Source organism: Falco punctatus (genome assembly GCF_963210335.1).
Source record: "Falco punctatus genome assembly, chromosome: 8".
NCBI lineage: Eukaryota > Metazoa > Chordata > Aves > Falconiformes > Falconidae > Falco > Falco punctatus.
The window spans coordinates 48,530,640-48,550,062 of NC_137588.1; the positions used below are offsets into that span (position 1 = coordinate 48,530,640).

The window sequence follows — 19,423 nt, forward strand, 5'->3', positions numbered from 1 at the left end:
ATATATATAATTGGCTTCTTCTGAAACTGCTAGCATATTTTTGGATAATTGAAATTGTTGAAATGATCAGGCATTATTAACTCAAATGAGTGAAGCTCCCTATCTACAGAAGTTCTTTGGCAGCAATTAAAATTCAGATGGTTTGGATTGTATAAAGGTGCCAATTTCTTTGCAAATTACAGCCAGCCTTTTTCTCCAATATTTGCTCTCTTCTTCCTTGAGTATCTAATCATCTGTAAGTTGTACAGATGTTTTAATATATGTGACTAAATATCTTCTAGATGGTAAAAACTAACTAATAAAGCTTTGTAACTACAAATATAGGTCAGTTTGCAATCTGTGAATTGAAAGTCAAAGACTTTGTTTATTATAGTAACTTACCCTCCCTTCCCACCACAAACATTAACTAATTTTTTCATTTATTTTTGTGCAAATATGCATCATGGCATGATCTTTACCGGGAAAGGGGTCACTGGGAGCATTTATTTATGCCAACATTCAAAAGAGATGCTGAGCTCTAAACATTTCCACTAGAGCAATAGCTCAGCCCCAAAATTAAATGCATATGTCAGAATATCCTTCCTTGACTTGCTTTGACACTGAACATAAACTCTTCTTGTGAGTGTTAGCACAAAGTACTAAACTTCTGGAAAGCAAAATCTGCATGTAAGTATTTCTATATGTTTTCATGTTATTTTTGGCTGATTTCTGGCATACTCCTATTCTTTCTGATCACAGAATGCACAAGAGGTGATGGGCCACATGCTTTAGGGCCCACTATCTGACAGTTGTTCTGCAGACATAAACCAGCATACTCAAGTTTCCCACATGAAACATATCTCCATGACTCAACTTTTTTTTTATTAAGTGATGACTTCTGCAAAGAGCAAGACCCACATTATTTCTATCTAAGGCCAAGCTGTCCTGTTGCCATGTCTTCTGTCAACTTTTATCCCAACAAGATCGCCTGTTCTTCTCAGCAGAGTAGCCCGGGTGTTAATCTGATACCTTGTCATTTGTTTTATATCACCTGGAATTGGATTTTGAAACTATTACTCATGCTGCGTGTGGACTGGGATCATTTCTGGAATAATGTGCTATTCAGTATGAGTAATAGTGTTGGAATTTGGCATCTTCTTGGGAGCAAGAGCATATATTTTACTTTCTCTTTTTTTGTTGTAGACAGTAAAACAAAGAATAGTGTTTCCTGTTATAAACTTAAATAAATAAGATAATTCATCATAAACTATACAGGTCATCATAGGAGATGCTTGAAGGACTGAGGCCCAAGGTTTTCACGTGCTTAAGGCCTTTTATAAAAATGTTTTAAATAATTCAATGCCATTTATTTTTATGCATCTCTAATGGCATTTTATCATTCAGAAATTGTCTGTTCACTGGGTTTTTCACAAATATGAAATATTCAAAAGGTTAATTTTGCATTTCATCAGAATTTCATTTGACTTTGTAGATTGACGTTTTCCAATGTTGATCTATAAGCAAACATCTTGAGACTGTATAGGCAGAGTAAATATTTAGAAAATAATGCTGTATATTGCAGTAGCTGTGAATTGGGAATTAAGTGATACTCATTTCATTTTGAGTGGTGGTGTTAAATTTAAGTGCCTGGGAGGTCATGAATGCACATATTAAAATTTATATTAGGTACATGCAGTCACATAGTTTTGGATGTTACTCCAGTGTTGAGTTTAAAAAGAGTAAATGTCCTGGTACATTAAATAAAAGTGGTCTGCATTTCAGTGTGTGGTACCTGTTTCACTGGTAGTAGCATTAACCAATTCTTGCCAGATGAGCACTGAGTCCCAAGCATGGTCCATAACTTCATGGACATAAATCAGATTTTAGAAACCCCCCACTTATTTTATCCCTGAGACCCTTACAAGCAAGAATGACATGATTTGTTAAAGACCTCGAAGTTCTATTAATTTCAATGCTCTTGATATATCTGATATAGTTGTGGTTTTGATGAGTGAAGAGGAGCTGTTTGTAAGTTCAGTAGGTGTACTTTTGAACTTCTGTGTGCTCTCCTTGCTGAAGGGATGTCTCTCTAGATAAGCACTAGAAGGCACATATTCTTCCCATCTTCCTCCTCCCAGTGTGATGACGTATGTTTGGAATAAAATGCTAATAATTATATTATTGTGACTGGTTGTGTCCTTCCAGAAACCTAAGCAACAATAAGATCAAGGAAATCCGAGAAGGCACGTTTGATGGAGCTTCAGGAGTGCAGGAACTGATTCTGACAGAGAATCAACTGGAATCAGTGCATGGACGAATGTTCAGAGGCCTCACAGGGCTAAAGACATTGTAAGTGCCCAGACTTGTCCTTCTCTGTTCCTCTCTGAGTGGCAGTGCTCAAGTTCAGCAATGCCTGCTAAAATATCTGTTAATACACAATGAGCTCTAAGGCGGGGTCTTGTATCACTATCATGATGTTTTCAATGTATTTCTAGTCCTGGGTAGGTTTGAGATTTATCTGCTAGTTCTGTGAAAAAAACAAATTTTAAAGAATTTGGGGAGTAACATGATGGTGAACCTGTCATGGGTCAAATTTAGACACTTTCAATCATTTAATACTTTTAATATTTTGTTATTTTCTATGGAAAGAAGGTATGTAGGAACATGTTTGCTATCTATTAGTCCATCATCCCACTCCATCTCCACCCAAACTGGAATTGTTGGTCTACTTAAACCAAACCTCAGCCTAGGCTAGGAGCCTAAAAGCTTTTTAATACCCTACAACTTTATGAAATCATTAGGTAGGGAGTGAAGAAACACTCAAGTTACTGCTGCCAACAAAACAGGCATAGCTAAGCAACTTTAAGGCAGGTATAACCAAACTGTGATAGGTCCTGCTGACAGAAGGTAACTGGCCACTCACTATGCAACAGGTGTAGTGGCCCATGAGCACAGGCATCACTTTGGACTAGCCACAGCATGCTCTTTCTTGCCCACACCAAGTACCATAAAAGTTATGTCTGGGCATAGTATTAATGGGGTTGTGGTTGGGGAGAGTGTGAAAGAGACATAGAGCCCACATGCATAAGAAATCAGTTTGGTATTACTTTTGTGCTTAGCCAACCTTTGTAATTTATTTCTGAGAACTAACACTTGTACATAAACTCATAGTACCTAATACTAATTTATTTTCATGTTAAAAGTTATATTGGAAGAAGGATCTCAGACAAGACTTCAAGATGGTGTCCAATCCACCATCCTGAGAAGCAGTCAGGGACTAGGCTTCTGGTTACAACAGACTTGTGCCAGGCAATACGTATGATTTGTACATGAAAAATGTCTCTCTTGCAGTCCTCCCTGATACAGAAAGCAAGCACTTGACTGTGTGGATGCTGTTAGTACACAGACCCTAGGAATCAAAATGTGATTCAAAATCTGCAATTTAGTCATTAGCAGCAAATACTTCTTATGTTACAATGTATCATGGCACAATTACTTCAGTCCTTACTCAAGTGTAAAAAAATATCTAAGTTTCACTTCAAGAATTTTGGCCTGTAATGGTGAATACAGACCTTTTCTTTTGCTGTTCCTTTAACAATTTTTTTCTGTAGCCATCTGTTCTTTAATTTAATGTACACACTTTACTAAGGGGTTTGAAAATACCGTCTATAGATACTAAATTTATTTTTATACTGTAAAGCAGCCTGTGGCAATGCTCCTAAACAAAAATCAGCATTTTTTAATAAAAAGATGCTTAACATTCAAGCTATCCTGCTGACCTGATTTACATTTCCCCCTAGCTGATAAAGCAGTCTAAATATACACAGCATGATATGAGGATCTGTAAGGATAAGTATTCCTTCAGGAAGGGCACGCGTTGCATGGTGAACCATGATACAAACCCAAAGGTTTTGGCTTGAGGGACATGTATTTCTGTCCATTAATTGACTTTGAACATAAGAATTGTGATCTTTTACAAAGATGCCACATTGGACAAGGTCATGGTCCAGTTTTTAAAAGACCATATGTTTCCTGAAATGTAATAAATTTCTGTGCAAGACATACTGACATCCAAATTCAGTCACCACATCTTGAAGTATGACTGCCTGATACTTTACATACAGAACTGAGAAAATGTTTCCAACTGCAACTAAGCCAGTAAGGGCCTTACTTCTCTTATTTACTACTCTATTCATTTTAGAGCTTGTGGTCTCGACCTAGCTTTCAGGCAACTTCGTACTCCATGTGTAAGTCTCTGTGCCCTGTGACTCTTTTATGACATAGTTTCACCCCAGTTGCAACACCAAAACTCTGAAGACTGAAGTGCCTGTGACAGTAACTTTACGTAGCAAACAGTAATGCAAAAGCAATGTAACATTCAGGTGTCCAACACTGTGTTTGTGATTACACTGTGAATTTCTTCCCAGCCATATCTAATCTCTCTTTGGTGTTTTTCAAGCGTCTATCGATGTAGCATCTAAACACCCAACTGGTGGATACCAATCTGAGATTTAAATCCAGACTTCTAAGGGAGTCTGAATTTTCATTGCTCACTGCATGAATTAGATACCAAGGAATTAACCCTCCTCTATTTGGAGGATCAGTTCACTGGAACAGCAGCATGAGTTGCATATATTTGGTGGATTTTTGGTAGTATGCTTTAATTACTGAATAATTTTTCACCTAAGTAGGAATATCGCAACTGTGTAGTGATGTTTACAGACCCAGATGTTGATTGGCATGCAGCGTAACAAATACACATGAGCCTTTTTTTGCTATGAAGTGAAACAAGATACTACAGTCTTTCAGTTTAATTGGGCTTTATCGTCGAGTTCATTGTTACCATAACAACTCAGAGATGTATCTTCAAAAACACAGCACTGATTCATCTGGCACAAACACTGAGCAAAGACCATTTTATAGGATAGTTACTGATTTCTGTCTTGTCAATTAATGATTATAATAACATTTCAGAGCTTGTGATAGGTCTGGAAATCTTTCCTAAAGTATTCCTTGATTTCTGCTGAGGATGCTGTTTCCTTCCATACTTATGCAGTGCGGATTACAAAAACATCCATGACAGGACTAGAAGTAATGCAGCTAGTATCGGACAGGATGCATCCATGGGTCCTGAGGGAACCAGAAGATGAAGTTGCGCAGACACTATCCATCATGTTAGAGAAGTCATGGCAGTTTGATGAAGTTCCCACTGACTGGAAAAGGGGAAACATAACCCCTATTTTTAAAAAGGGAAATAAGGAAGACCTGGGGAACTATAGGCCAGTCAGCCTCAACTCTTGGAGGAGATCCTCCTGGAAACTATGCTGAGGCATATGGAAAATAAGGAAGTGATTGGTGACAGCCAGGATGGCCTCAGTAAGGGCAAATCATGCCTGACAAATTTGGTGGCCTTCTACAACGACATTACAGCATTGATGGATAAGGGAAGAGCAAGTGATATCATCTACCTGCACTTGAGCAAAGCATGTGACACTGTCCTGCATGACATCCCTTTCTTTAAATTAGAAAGACATGGATTTGATGGGTGAACCACTTAGTGGATAAGGAATTGGCTGGGTGGTTGCACTCAAAGAGTTGTGGTCAATGGCTCGATGTCCAAATGGACACCACTGACGAGTGGCATTCCTCAGGGGTCCTTACTGGGACCAGCACTGTTCAACATCTTTGTCAGTGAGATGGACAGTGGGATCAAGTGCGCTCCCAGCAAGTTTGCTGATGACCCCAAGCTGTGTGGTGCAGTCAACACACTGGAGGGAAGGGATGCCATCCAGAGGGACCTTGGCAGGCTTAAGAGGTGGGCCCATGCAAACCTTATGTAGTTCAACAAGGCCAAGTGCAAGGTCCCAAGCACAAATACAGGCTGGGTGGAGAATGAATCGAGAGCAGCCCTGAGGAGAAGGACTTGGGGCTGTTGGTGGACCAGAAACTCAGCATGACCCAGCTATGTGAGCTGGCAGCCCAGAAAGCCAACCGTATTCAGGGCTGCATCAAAAGAAAATGGCCAGCAGGTCGAGCTTATCTACTCTGCTCTTATGACACCCCACCTGGAGTACTGCATCCAGCTCTGGGGCCCCCAACATAAGAAGGACATGGGCCTGTTGGAGCAAGGCCAGAGAAGGGCCATGAAGATGCTCAGAGGGCTGGAGCACCTCTCCTGTGCAGACAGGCTGAGAGAGTTGGGGTTGTTCAGCCTGGAGAACAGAAGGCTCCGGGGAGACCTTACAGCAGCCTGTCAGTGCCTGAAGGGGCTACAAGGAAGCTGGAGAGGGGCTTTGTACAAGGGCCTGTAGGGACAGGACAAGGCAAATGGCTTTAAACTGAAAGAGGGGAGATTTAGATTAGGTATTAGGAAGAAATTCCTCACTGTGAGGGTGGTGAGGCGCTGGCCCAGGCTGCCCAGAGCAGCTGTGGGTGCCCCATCCCTGGGATGCTCAAGGCCAGGCTGGACGGGGCTGGGAGCAACCTGCCCTGGTGGAGGGTGTCCCTGCCCATGACAGGAGGGGTGGAACTAGATCATCTTTAAGGTCCCTTCCAACTGAAACCATCCTATGATTGTCACACATTTCTGGCAGTCTTTCTCAATTGGCTTCTGAAATACGTCTTCACTTACTCTCATATTTACTAAATTAAGACTACTTTTTATTTCAAGTTTGCCACTACTCATTTTTGATTGCATACTACTTTCAGATGTGGAGCTCCCATCAGCCTCTAACATTCTGTGGAAGAAATGAGTTTTAAATTCATGAAACAATGTTTATACAAATCTAGCCCTCCTATAGTCGTGTTGTACTTCAGCAATCAATAAAAACAGAGTACAGTGCTTGCCAAAACATCTGTTGATGCCCTAGATAAAGGACCTCCTATCCGGAAATTATACCTTCTCCCAGTAGTTCCTAATTCCCTGTTTTAATCTTTGCAGGATGCTGAGGAGCAATTCTATCAGCTGTATAAACAATGACACCTTTGCCGGACTGAGCTCAGTGAGGCTTCTTTCTCTGTATGATAATCACATCAGCACTATCACCCCTGGAGCCTTCAGCACATTGGTCTCTTTGTCTACAATGTAAGTTATCTTTTTATGATATGAACATGTTATGATGCTGTTCTTCCATGCTTTTGTTTTAAGAACACAGCGTATGAGTTTCAAAATCAAACTACTTACTGCTCATATATGGAAAATATCATTTAGGGAAAGAAAAATTCATCCTACTGAAATCACAGGTTTGGAGGATTCAAGGTGTGCTTTAAAGAAATATTTGAATTGCTTCAGCTGAGTGGCTGAAAAAACTTTGAGGTTGCCAGCCTCAGACAGGGTGACTGTATGTTTTGCCGTGTCATAACCTAGTGCAATGCACAGCAGAAGTTCATGTAAAACAATCTCTGCGGATTCACAAGGGCATAGCCTATTACACTTTAGCTCCCTGAAGTTGCTTTAGTTTCAGTATAGTCTTAATTTTGTTAAGAATGGCTTCTTGGATTTCAGTTAATATCTGAATTTCAGTTGTGTTTCAGTTAGTTAAATATCAGAAGAAATCTAGTAGCTAATGCTTAGATTTTCAGAGGAGCCTAAGAGGAGAAAATACTCAAGTCCTGCTGAATGTGAATGTGAAAATCCTGACATAAGCTTTTCTGATAATTCTCTTATATTTCTCAAGCTTTCTTTGAAGTTTTTCCCTTGCTTCTTAAATATGTTTACATGCTTTTTGTAATGTGTCCATTGTAGTAAAGTACAGAATGATAAATATGGAAGGTCTGCTCTTTTTTTCCATCTGTGAATGGGACCCTGATGTTGCTGTTAATGGAAATTGCTCTGAAAATGCACCCTAATTGTCCAATCAAAATAAACCACTGGTGCTATTGCATTTCAGGTTTTGAAAGCATTCTCCATCATGTTTGGGATAGAAAGAGGTGTTGCATCTCAGCTGGTTTGTTGCTCACACTTTCATTTTGTTGTTACAACTTTTCACCAGCAAATCAGTCACCATTTTGGCATTAGCTCCATGCAGCATAAAGAACCCAGATTTTTCTTCCATTTACTTTGTGTAGCCCCAAAAGCCTCCTTGAAATTGATGGACGAAGAGATAAAAATTACGAGATTATTTTTATTGACTGTTTTCAAGTCACTGGTCAAAGAGAGTGGTAGTCGCTGAAAGCTTGTTCTTATTGTGCTGCAAGCAATGCCTGCCTGCTTCTCACACATTTGTCTCCTTCCATGGATCCCTTAAAAGCTGTGACTCTCTGAATCAGTCTGTGAAGTCCCTACCTTGTTTGCATAGAAGCATTTTGTCACATTTTGTCAGAAGGCCCATTTTCTTTTTTTTTTTCTGCTGTGGATCTAACAACAGCAGTTAAAGCTGCTGCTAATTAAAATGCATTGCTTTGGCACTGACTTATAATCATGTTGGTCGTGGCAGGTTCCTAGCTGTGTCTTGATGAAAAAGTTTGTGATGTGACACATTTTCATTCTGTGCTTGACCTGCAGACAGGAGAAGGTGTGCTTTTGACTTCCTTAGACATTGGTTTAAGGCCATAGTGGTATTTTGCATATAAATGCAAAATTCAGATGTGTTAATTTCCTAGCAGTACTCCATTGTAGGTGGATATATTATATGACAACACTACTGAAGATAGATAGTATGACTGCTTTTCCTGTTCAGCCCACACTTTGTGAGTTAATCGGGTATTGTAATTACTTATTTTTACATCTATTAATATAAGCCAGAAATTCATACAAAGTTTAAGGTTTCAGTTTTCATCTTGGCATATTTACGGCATTAAAAAATATTGCTGCTTTTGTTATTACTCTGAGTCAGCCTCATTGATATTATCAAAACACAGACAGCTCTGAAAATAATGCCCTAATGGTTTTCAGAAGAGGAAGAACATCTAGTTTGTAAGTTATTGGTAAAAAAAATAGCAGTTTCTTATTTGTTACTAGTCAAACTAGGTACTGTAGCATCCTAATTTGAAGTGCACTTCTGCGTACAGAGAATTCAGTCATGTGTTGCAGTCCTTACACAGTCAAGTGGGTGTATTTGAAAGCAGAACTGATTTCCCATGAATTATACTACAATAGCTGCATGGAGCTAATGCCAGAATGATAACTGGTTCATCAGAATGACATGGAGCTATTCTAGTATAGCCTTAACCTGAATTCCAGGATATATTTTCAACCTAATTTCAACAATATCCAGATGTGTTTCAGCATGTTTTTCCAACAGGTCACTAGAATCCATTCTAATAGTTAATATTCTATGGCTTCTTTGCAATTTTTAAGAGACGTTTGTAGTAGGATATGCATACTTCATTCCTCAAGACTTCTGTTCCCTTTTGATTTTAAAAACATGTCTATGTCCTTGAGTAAACACTTCTGAGTTTAATGTTAGTACGATATCTTTGCTAAAAGCTTGATTCCTTTGTTTCTGTTTGAGTGGTTAAATCACAATCTTACGTGTGAGAACTCTGATTACTAATTATGAATTTTTATTTGGCTGCCCAACATTGCTGTTTGTGATTTGAGAACTCCACTTGAATAGCCAGATTCCAGAACGAAGCTTTTGCAAATAATTTGCCTTCCCAGACCTACAGTTGCTTTTCAAGTAAAGTAGGGAATTTCTTGTCTGATGTGATACTTTATAGAGAGCCTTGATCTCACATTTTTTCCCAAAAGCTGTATCACAGTCTTGCTGTGGAAAGAACACATATGTAGGGACATGTATGAACTTCATACTACATTAAAGCAAAAAATCACTGCTCTGAAGTTGGAGAAAGGATAAAATTTAGGTGTTGATACAGTGTCAGGAGCAGGTGTATAATGTGTGACAAGGTAAATTTGTCCTTTTTTACACAGAGTTATTTGAACAAACAGTAGATTTTTTTTCTCTCTATTAATTTTGTATGTAACAACTTATTTCTTTTTTAGTTCTTAAAAAAAAATCATAATCCAGGGATTTAATACATTTTAGGCCATATGTTAACCTGTTTGCCCAGAAGTAAATGAGCGTTTGTGGATAGTTACTGCTGCTCAGCTAGTGAGCAGTAGCACATTAAGTCAAAGCAACCTCTCCCCTGTAGAAAGGGATAATTACTATTTTGATGGGAGCATTTTGTAGACTAATGTTTAAATGTTTCTGAAAGTTTTTTTTATATGTCCCAGTAAGATGCTTTCTAGATGTGCAAAATGTTCTTTATATTCAGAGGCACTTTTTTTCCAGAAACCTGATTATATACACCTGCTGTTTGTTTCCAATTGTGGATTATTTCATTCTAAGGATTTGTGTCACGGAAGTTGTTCTGTGAATATGATCTCACCCTCTTCCGTCAGTGGAACAAATGGCCTTTGAAGCATTGGTTCACTTAGCGTTGGAGGTTTAAACATTTGGTTTAAACACTATGTTCATGCCAAAGTATGTCAGTATGGAAAATATACAAGGCATCCTGCATGTGGTCTCATTATGGATTAAAGAAAATGGAAAACGCTTCAGAAGGATATTAACTAGAATTAGAATAATGCTGTCAGTGCTTTTCTGCACGTTCTGTCTGAAAGCTCTTATGTAACCTGTTTGTTTTCTCTCCTTTATACAGCAAGTTAGCCTTGCCTTTGAGTCCTAGACAACATGAAATAGGTTGTTTTTATTATTGAACGTTATACTGAGTTTTCTCCTCCTACAGAATGTACAACAGCCTGTGCTAGATCTACATGTAATTACACACTCAGAGCTCCAGGGTAGTGCAGTGATTGAAGTATGGGGGTTTTTTACAATGCAGAGAGCAGCTGTAAATCATATTGTGGGTATGTGATGTTGGCCTAGAACCTATATAATTGTGGAATTGGTTTGGGTTTGTTTTCCTGCTGCAACACCTCAACTGTGCCATATGTTTTAGTCTTCAGCAGTGTTTTCTGGAGGAATTGCTTGGCTGAAAACCTAAGGTGATTTTGACTACCTCTTTAGGTTTGTAAAAGCGTGTTGCAAGTGAAGACTTACAAGGTCTTCAGCAACTATGCCTACGTTTGAAGTGCCTGATTCTTTAAGGCCTGAATTTTTTTTGTCTTTAAGATACACTATGCTTTCAAGAAATCTCATTATCTTTTTTTCTGTGCTACCAGAATAGTAACTCTCAGACATACTCACATATGATGTGAGAATTCCATCAGTGTTAGTTTAGATACTTCATTTTCCATACAGGGGGCCCTGACAGCTCGTTTTTCTTCAGTGAGGGAACCTCAGACTGAAGCTATTGATTCTCCCTGTCTTTGTACATAGGATAGTCAGCCTTGGTTTTTACCAGGGATATCAGCCTCTTTCCTTCATCTGAAGTTTAGTCATAAGGTTTCACACAAATTATGGATAGGCATTTCAGTACAGGACTCCAGAAAAAAGCTTTGGGTTTTTTCATGCTAAGCCAGCTTGGCTACACGTAGTGGGTGTTACACGGAGGTCTGTGCAAAGGGCTAGCAGTGCGAAACTTTTCCATGGCATTGCCTGAAGTAATCACGTTGAAGATCGTGCATACGTGAGTGCAGTGTGTGAGGTGAGTTTAGACTTGGGTGTGAGCTGTAGCTTGGGTTGAAATCCACTACAAATACAGCCCTGGTAGTCATGTAAGTATGTTTAAATAATAGCTGTAGTAGTAAGTACTTTGGTTTATAATCTTATACATATATACATGTGCATATATATATTTTAATTACAACCCTAGTCCTAGTACAAAACCTGCATAGAACTTCCCTGATCTGTATAACAGAGGAGGATCATGCCGAAACAGATGGTAGGAAAGGGCTTGGACTTGGAACCCAGCATATTTCTGTAGTTATTTAAGTATTTCTTTATGTTCATGTTTGATGCGACTATGTCTTGTTTCGTTTCAGCAATTTGCTGGCTAACTCCTTTAATTGTAACTGCCATTTGGCCTGGTTGGGAAAATGGTTGAGGAAGAAAAGAATTGTCAGTGGAAATCCACGCTGCTTGAAACCCTTTTTCTTAAAGGATATTCCAATCCAAGATGTAGATATCCAGGACTTCACCTGTGATGGTAAGACAATCCAATTCAGTTTGGGATTTATGATGATGTTGGCACCTCTGTGAGAGCCTCCCTTCCTATCAAGCAATACTCCATGTAAATGTTTCAGCTTAGTGATGAGGAAGAGCCATCTAGAGTTGAACATCATTGTTCCCTAACAGGAGTTTATTTTTGTTCTTGATTTCCAGTTTCTGAATTTCTACTATCTTCACCTAAATATAAGAATGAATTTATTATAGACAAATGCTCTGCTTTGTATAATCCTAGTATAATCCCGTCCCTTCCTCCCACTTCCTTATTTATACACTTAGGTATCACTCTGAAGCCAGTGGGAATGGTGCTTGCTCAGCAGGTCTTTTAGTTTTGGATACTGTCTAGTTTCACCAATAACAGGTGTGAATACAGGGGAATAAAAAAAACTTAGATATTATTTGAAATGTCTCAGTGATGCTTAATGCTTTGCTGGGTCCATATAGGTTTAAAAAATATAATCCTGACATCTCTTTTATTCTTCAGGTAGTTCTTTGTCTTCTGATCAAGCACATTTTAGAGAAAATAGTAAGGATAAAAACTGACTGATGAATCCACTGCTAACTTGACTTGTAGGCTGTGATTGCCTGTTAAGACCAGATATGCTGGAGCTGCAGTTAGTCATAGCTCTAAAGAGACCTTAAGAGTGATAGAAGTTTCCTACTTGGATTAGAAATTTATTCCTGTTCTAGTCAAGCAATCTGGCAAAAAGCCCAGGTGCTTGGGCTCAGAGCTCAAGAGACCCAAGTTTAGTCATTAAAGAATAATTCGCTTTTAGTTTGGGAGGAAAAAATAAATTCCTGGTCCACAAAATGACATTCCATGCTTGGGAGCTTTCTCTATCATAGTCACTGAGACAACTGTGGTGAATGGAAGGTAGATGGTGGCAGGGTGTAAAACACAGCATGGGAAAATTGAATATGCTGAAGAAACATGCTCTTTCTGCAGGATTATGAAATTTTTTTAATTTTATTTCCAGTCATTAAGGTCAGCTGGAGAGGAAAAAAAAAAGAACAACCACCTTCGGTGTTCTTCTGTTGGCTGGTTGTGCTTCTCCATCCCTTTGAATACAAATTATTCCCTACCCATACATTTATGGGTACTTTTGTTATCTTGTACCAGGATTTCCAGTCTTATTCTTTAGTCTCAATGCTCATGGGTACATCCAGCAGAGAGAAGAAAGCAACAGATCTGTCTCAATTAGTCCTTGCATCAGTTCAGAAAAAGTAAAAATGAGGCACATAATGACAGCTGACTGTGTGCTCTTGGATTGCAGCACTGTGTCTCCGTGCTGGTGAACTCATGCTGCCTGCACTCACAAACACTTGTGTGGTTCCTCTCACTGTCATCTACAGAATGTGCCATTAAGTATCTCCTTTCATATGCATCATGAGACTATAGCATGCATTTGCCTGATGTTTTACAAAGCCTGTTGCTTTTGGGGAAAATACATGCTTTAATGTTCTTAACTTCAAAGAGTTTGGTTCCTTGCGCAGAAACCCTATTGTTCTTCAATTACAGTATTTAATCTGCTGTTTATGGACTTTTGAAACCGTTTTTGGAGAAAGTAGATATTTTTATGTGTGCACAGATGGATCATCAGCAGTTAAAAGTATGCTGTTCTCTTTGTTGTATGCCTGGTTATCCTTGTCAAAAACAATGAGGTTTTACAATCGAGATGATAAATGAAGTGCCAGGCTGACTTAAGTAAAAAAATAACATCTAAAAACTGAATTTAAAAAAAAAAATCTTCCTAAAGCAGAGTGGATAGTGAATATCATCTGTCTAGGTGAATTTAAGGGCAGTATTCTGGTCAAGTTCTCTGTTTCAGCTGGTACAGTAGGGGTGGGGGAGTGTTTGGGATTCACATAACTAATTTTACTGTAATTTGCAAAATTACAGAGAAGTAGATACTCCTAAGAAAAAATATTTATTTAAAAATATTGCTCTTCAGGTTTTGAACTGTTGTTCATATTGCCTAAAGAACCTGTATGAAGGCAGGTTGATCTAGAACACTGGATCTACTTTAGAATATTTTGGTGGTTACCATGGATTCAGGGATGTCTCTCCTTAGTCCTTGTAAGCAGTTATCTTCAAAGTGTGTGACTTTGGGCTGTAAAGCTGACTTCCTTACTCCATTCCTCTCCCTCTGCAGGTAATGATGAAAGCAGCTGCTCGCTTTCACCTCCTTGTCCTTCCCAGTGTACCTGTGTGGACTCGGTGGTACGTTGCAGCAACAAAGGGCTGCGGATATTGCCCAAAGGAATTCCCAAAGACGTGACTGAGCTGTGAGTTACCTTTTACATAGCTCCTTTCATGAGAAGTTCATGAAATTACATCATAGTGGAGCTTTGTAGGTCCTTGGGGGTTTTGCCTTTGAGTTTAGTGACTGGTGTTTTGTGCTTTGGTGCTTTCCATATGTTTTGACTGTTATTTTTATATTTATTTTTCCCTTGACTGAATACATTGTTCTGTAATGGGAACAGAGTTTATCTATCCTTGTACCCATTAATTCTGTGTGTAGGGAACAAATGCATATATTAGTATCAAATAATCCTATAGTGCTTCTGAGAAGCCTAAGCTCACAACAGGCAGTTTGAAAGGATGATGAAAATATGTTCCTGACTTACACAGCTGTGAGCTAATTATCCTCGGAGGAGATTAAAAAAAAAGAAAAAGAAAGCCAGTGGTGGAAGCAAACAGTGAATTCTTTTCTCCAAACCTCATGAAATGGCTAAAATAACAGATAATTAGATTAAATTGTAAAGTAAATTCATCCTACTTGAGAACCATCTTTCTAGTTGTCTTTCCATCTACCCCTCGCTATGACTTTATACTGGATTTTGGTTCTTTCCAAGGAAATAAAATACACTGGTGGAACTGTTTGGCTTAAACAGTTGGCAGTAGAAATACTGAGCTTTTCCCCTTTAGGTCTTTATTCAAATCTATCCCAGGTGAGTTGTTACTGAAACTTATTACAATCTCATCAGCATCTCTATGTGAAAGTAATTGGTTGAGTTAGTTGGTATGTTCAGTGAATTTTGTAATGAACTAAAATCTGATTCTGCTATTTTTTAGTATCTAGTACTATTTTTACTGTTTAGTAACAAGGCAGCTAATGAATGAGATACACACCTGTCCTGGTTTTAGCTGTGCTTTACACCCTTCACAGTGGGAGAAAGGAGTTTTCACTGTTTTTACCAGTGTTGTAGTCAAAACCAAGACTTTGTTCCTGAATGAGGAGTGTACTGAAAGCACATGTGCTAACTTAAATTAACATGGAAATTTTGCATTAGTGAATGCATCCTTGAAATGCTGTTGACCAGAGCATGGATAATAGTGGTTTGAATTAAAAGCCGAGTCCTGGCCTTTACTCCCTTATATATTGCTATCAGTGATAAAAAGTCTGCAAGGTGATTTCTGCTCTGTTCTTGTTCAGGTTTCATTGCATTCAAATGTGTCTTGCTGACAATAAGATATCACAGATGTTACTTTGATTTCCACTGCCACACTAAGGAATTCTTATGTTTGAATTTTGCATATTGAGTTTTACTGATACTATCTGATACACTGACGACATAACTTTCACAAAAAGAGTGAAACTAATCTCACATTCTTGAAAACTGCTATATTTCTTAAGCTATTTCTTGGCAAATGAGGCAATAGCCTGGAATTGAGCAGTTTGAGTTCATAGGAGTTTACGTGACTGTCTTCTTCAGTAGGAGCCTCTTGGCTGTGCAAGCCTCTACTTTGGCTTTCTGCTTTCAATCCAGAAATGTGTCAGCAGAACAGAGTCAGCCATGGGCTGGCTGGCTCTGAATATTTCATGTTCTGCAAATATAACCTTGAATCTGTCCCAGCTGTCTCAAAATTCAATCCTGATCTCACTCTCCTCTTAACCAACATATACTGAGCTCCTTATTTTAATCGATACCAAAAGATGAGCTGCAGGTACTGAAGCTAAAAATTTCACTTTTGTGGAAACTGTGTCAATAAATAAATACATACATAAATCTTATCAATCATACTTGTTTTCCTTCTGCTTCCCAATTAAGATAAAGATGTTGCCTGTAATCTAGAATATTGCGTGTAATATCATCTGGGTCCCAAGCTGCTCATGTGAACTTAAGTATTTTTATTGTTCTGGATTTGAGAATTGTCCTTGCTGCTGTGGTAAACAGCATCTCCTGTGGAACCCCACCTCATGCCTCATTTTGAGGACAGGTGAAACTTGGCAGGGAGAACCCTCCTCACACCAAAATACCCCCATTTTCCTTGGACGATCCTAGATCCCTTGAACTATGTCCTAAGGCTGGAGTATCTTCCTAAAGTTGTTTTCTTTCTGTGGCAGGAGTTGATACCTGTGTAGCACTTGAAACCAGAGAGTGCGTAAGTTATCTGCTGCAGAAGATACCACGGCTTTTGCTTGGCTAGAGAGGGCCACAGCACTTGCCAGGGCAGGGGTGCCTTCACCTTCCTCACTGCTACCACAGTCACAGGAGCTCAAATACATTAAAAACCCTTTCCCTGTGTTACCGCAACCCATGCTGCCTTTCTCTCCTTCCACACTCATGTCAGAGACCTTTCGGCAGCATGCGGGGGTGTCCATGCTCCTGCCAGGCACTTGCACAAAGCCACAGTCGCCAAGGACGGAGGTCATGCCAAGGAGAGGACAAGGGCATAAAGAGCCCCTTGTCCTGGCAGCCCACAGCTCCCTCCCTCAGGGATGCCTGAACGGTGATATGATACAGGGGAGCATTTTAGTGGCATTTTTAAAAATGCACTGGTCTGACATTTATAAACTTCTATTATTGATATATTAATTTACAAGGCATGTTAGCTGCAGTGCTTTTTATTGAACTGCAGTGTGTTTTTATACAATATGGTTTAAGAAAAATAACTGCCATGTATCTAGATAAACCAATATGTTACAGCCGAATATAACCTTCGCAGAAGTTCTTTTAAATTCTTTTAGAGGTCTTAAAGTAGTCTTAAACCAGGAATTCTTTCATTGTAGCAGGTATTAAATAGCAATGTGCAAAAATGAACATACATCTTGCACAGGCACATAGGGAAAATGTTACCCTTTGCTGGGTCGAATTTCACTGTACCTGAGGTCAGCAAAAAAAGATCACCAGCAATGTTTTGTTGCATGGTGGACTGGAGACATAAGCTCGCTCCTTCCAACTTTCTTCATGAGTTTCTGTTTTGGATGTGTATATACACAAAACATGTGAAAGGCATTATCTCCTTCTTATTTAGAGGCTGGAATGACAGGAGACATCCTTGTGTTTGGTTTGTACCACCCCTGGGAGGAGGGATTACCTTGGCAGGGAAGGCTTCCATCTAGAATAGAGTTGAAAAGATCACTAAGTCTCCTGGCTTTTTAAGAAGGATGATGATGCAACAAATTTCTGTTTCTCAGCTATTCCTTCACAAAACCCCATCATCATGGGCAAGCCTTCTTTCAGCTTCTTGGGAACATGGAAATATTATGCTGTTTCTTGCAAATTCCTTTGCTGTATATTTACGTACTCCCTACATTTTTTCCTACTGTTTGCTTGTTCCAAAGAGAAGCCTTGGGTTTTTTGAACGTACACAATTTTCTCATCCAGATGTTCAGAAGTAAAATGTTCATGCAGTGAGCTAGTTTGGAACTTAGCCTTGCTGCTGTTTAGTGTTTTAGGCTTTCCTTTTCTTCTTCTTTCCCCCCACCCACCCCCAAATCTGTTTGAACTAAGTTTCCCATGCTCTTTTTCCTTTTGCATATTATCTCGGTGTGTGAACACTAGTTTTTTTTCTTTTTTTCACAAAACCAGAGTCTATTTCTAATAAAGTCTTATCTGACAGCATCCAGCTGCTTTTATGGACCTACAGCAAATAATATTTTGCACTGGGGAAAAACACTGGAGGCAATTATGTGGATGGCGTGTGCATAAGCTGTAACATAATGAGCATGGTGTATTTTAGAATAAATATGTACTAATCATGTCATCTCTAGACTCCAAATGTCATGACACTGAGCTATATGATAGCACTGATGGGAAAACCTGCATCCATACATCACTGTTAGTGATTATTTTCTTCCATTTATATTAATATATATTAATATTTGCATGACTTTTGCCATTTCTCTTTCTCTCCTCACAGACTTTCTCCGTCCCATTTGTGTTTTTTGTTCTGAGTGTTAGGTTCGTTTAGCCTGCAAGCATTCAGAACTTGGCACAATGGTTTCCACAAGCAGCTGACCTGCTTGCTAGCAGAGGGATCCCACTGAACTTGTAGCTCTTTGTTCCCCACCCCACCCCCCCAGCTTGCTGCCTGTTGCTTCCTCAGCCTTAGCATGGCACCTTCATTCAGCTGAATGTCCAGTTGCCAAGATGATTTTGACAGTTGCCTCCCATATGTTTGCTGCCACATTTGCTTGGAGGTATTTACCACCAATCTCAACCCTCCTATCCGTCTTCAAAGGCACTTTTGATTTCTCTTGACTTGTGACAAAAAATAGTGGCTCATACCTGGGCCGTGCAAATTGTTGCGATAAATATGCTCTAAGCAGTTAGTTATGATACATGTAGAATACTGTAAGAAATTAGTTGCATTTTTCAGTATGCCTGTATTGCTGTTGATCAAAGGGATAACTGAAGTGAGGTATCTGATGGAAATCATCTGCTTGAGTATGGAAGTGCTTTGGCTTCTCTGGCAATCTGCGCTATTTTACACATTGACCCTTAACACAGACTTCAGTGAATTTTTGTTTCATAATAAAGGAGAGAAACAGTTTGGATCAAAGCTTAGGCTTACACGGTCCTATATCATAAAAGGTTTTACAGCCTGCTTAATTCACCACAGAGAATTCTCCCATTGAGAAAATAGATCCTCCCGTTGAGAGAATGGGTAGTTCTGTAGAAGGCTATTTTAGTTACAGCTGATCTGTGTTTCAAATCTGATGGTTTAGAAAAAGTAAATGGTATCAATACTATCAAAGAATGTGTTCTGTGACTGATGACGTTTGAGTACATATTGGAAAGGCGACTTCAGCACTAATAGAGACTAAAGGTAATTTTAACTTTAGGGCCTTCACTTTTCTCTCAAACACAGCCATGGTCCTGTGCGTCAAACCTGCAGGTTGTTGTCGTGCATACAAATGCAGCAAAATCCAGAGTCCAAATCTGCCAAAACTTAAGAAAGTTCAAGAACCAGATTTGTATCTAGATACATAGTTGAATATTGTTTCTTCTCAAGAAACTGTAATTGAAGCTCTTAAAATTCACACTTTGTGGATGTTTCATCTGTCACTGTTCAGTTCTCATCTAGACCACCATTTTTAGGAAATGAAACTTGCCTCAAAATTTTAGGATGTTGGGTATCT

The 19,423-nt window shown here is 39.1% G+C and overlaps 1 protein-coding gene across 1 annotated transcript in view; it reads left to right on the forward strand.

The window, feature by feature from the left end:
- Nucleotides 1–19,423, forward strand: part of SLIT3 (slit guidance ligand 3) — a 529,407-nt gene that overhangs the window by 408,882 nt on the left and 101,102 nt on the right. Inside the window, exons 17-20 of the mRNA XM_080399320.1 lie at nt 2,185–2,328; nt 6,920–7,063; nt 11,870–12,033; nt 14,207–14,339. Coding sequence (XP_080255446.1) covers nt 2,185–2,328; nt 6,920–7,063; nt 11,870–12,033; nt 14,207–14,339 — 585 coding nt within the window. The remainder of the gene's footprint in view (nt 1–2,184; nt 2,329–6,919; nt 7,064–11,869; nt 12,034–14,206; nt 14,340–19,423) is intronic.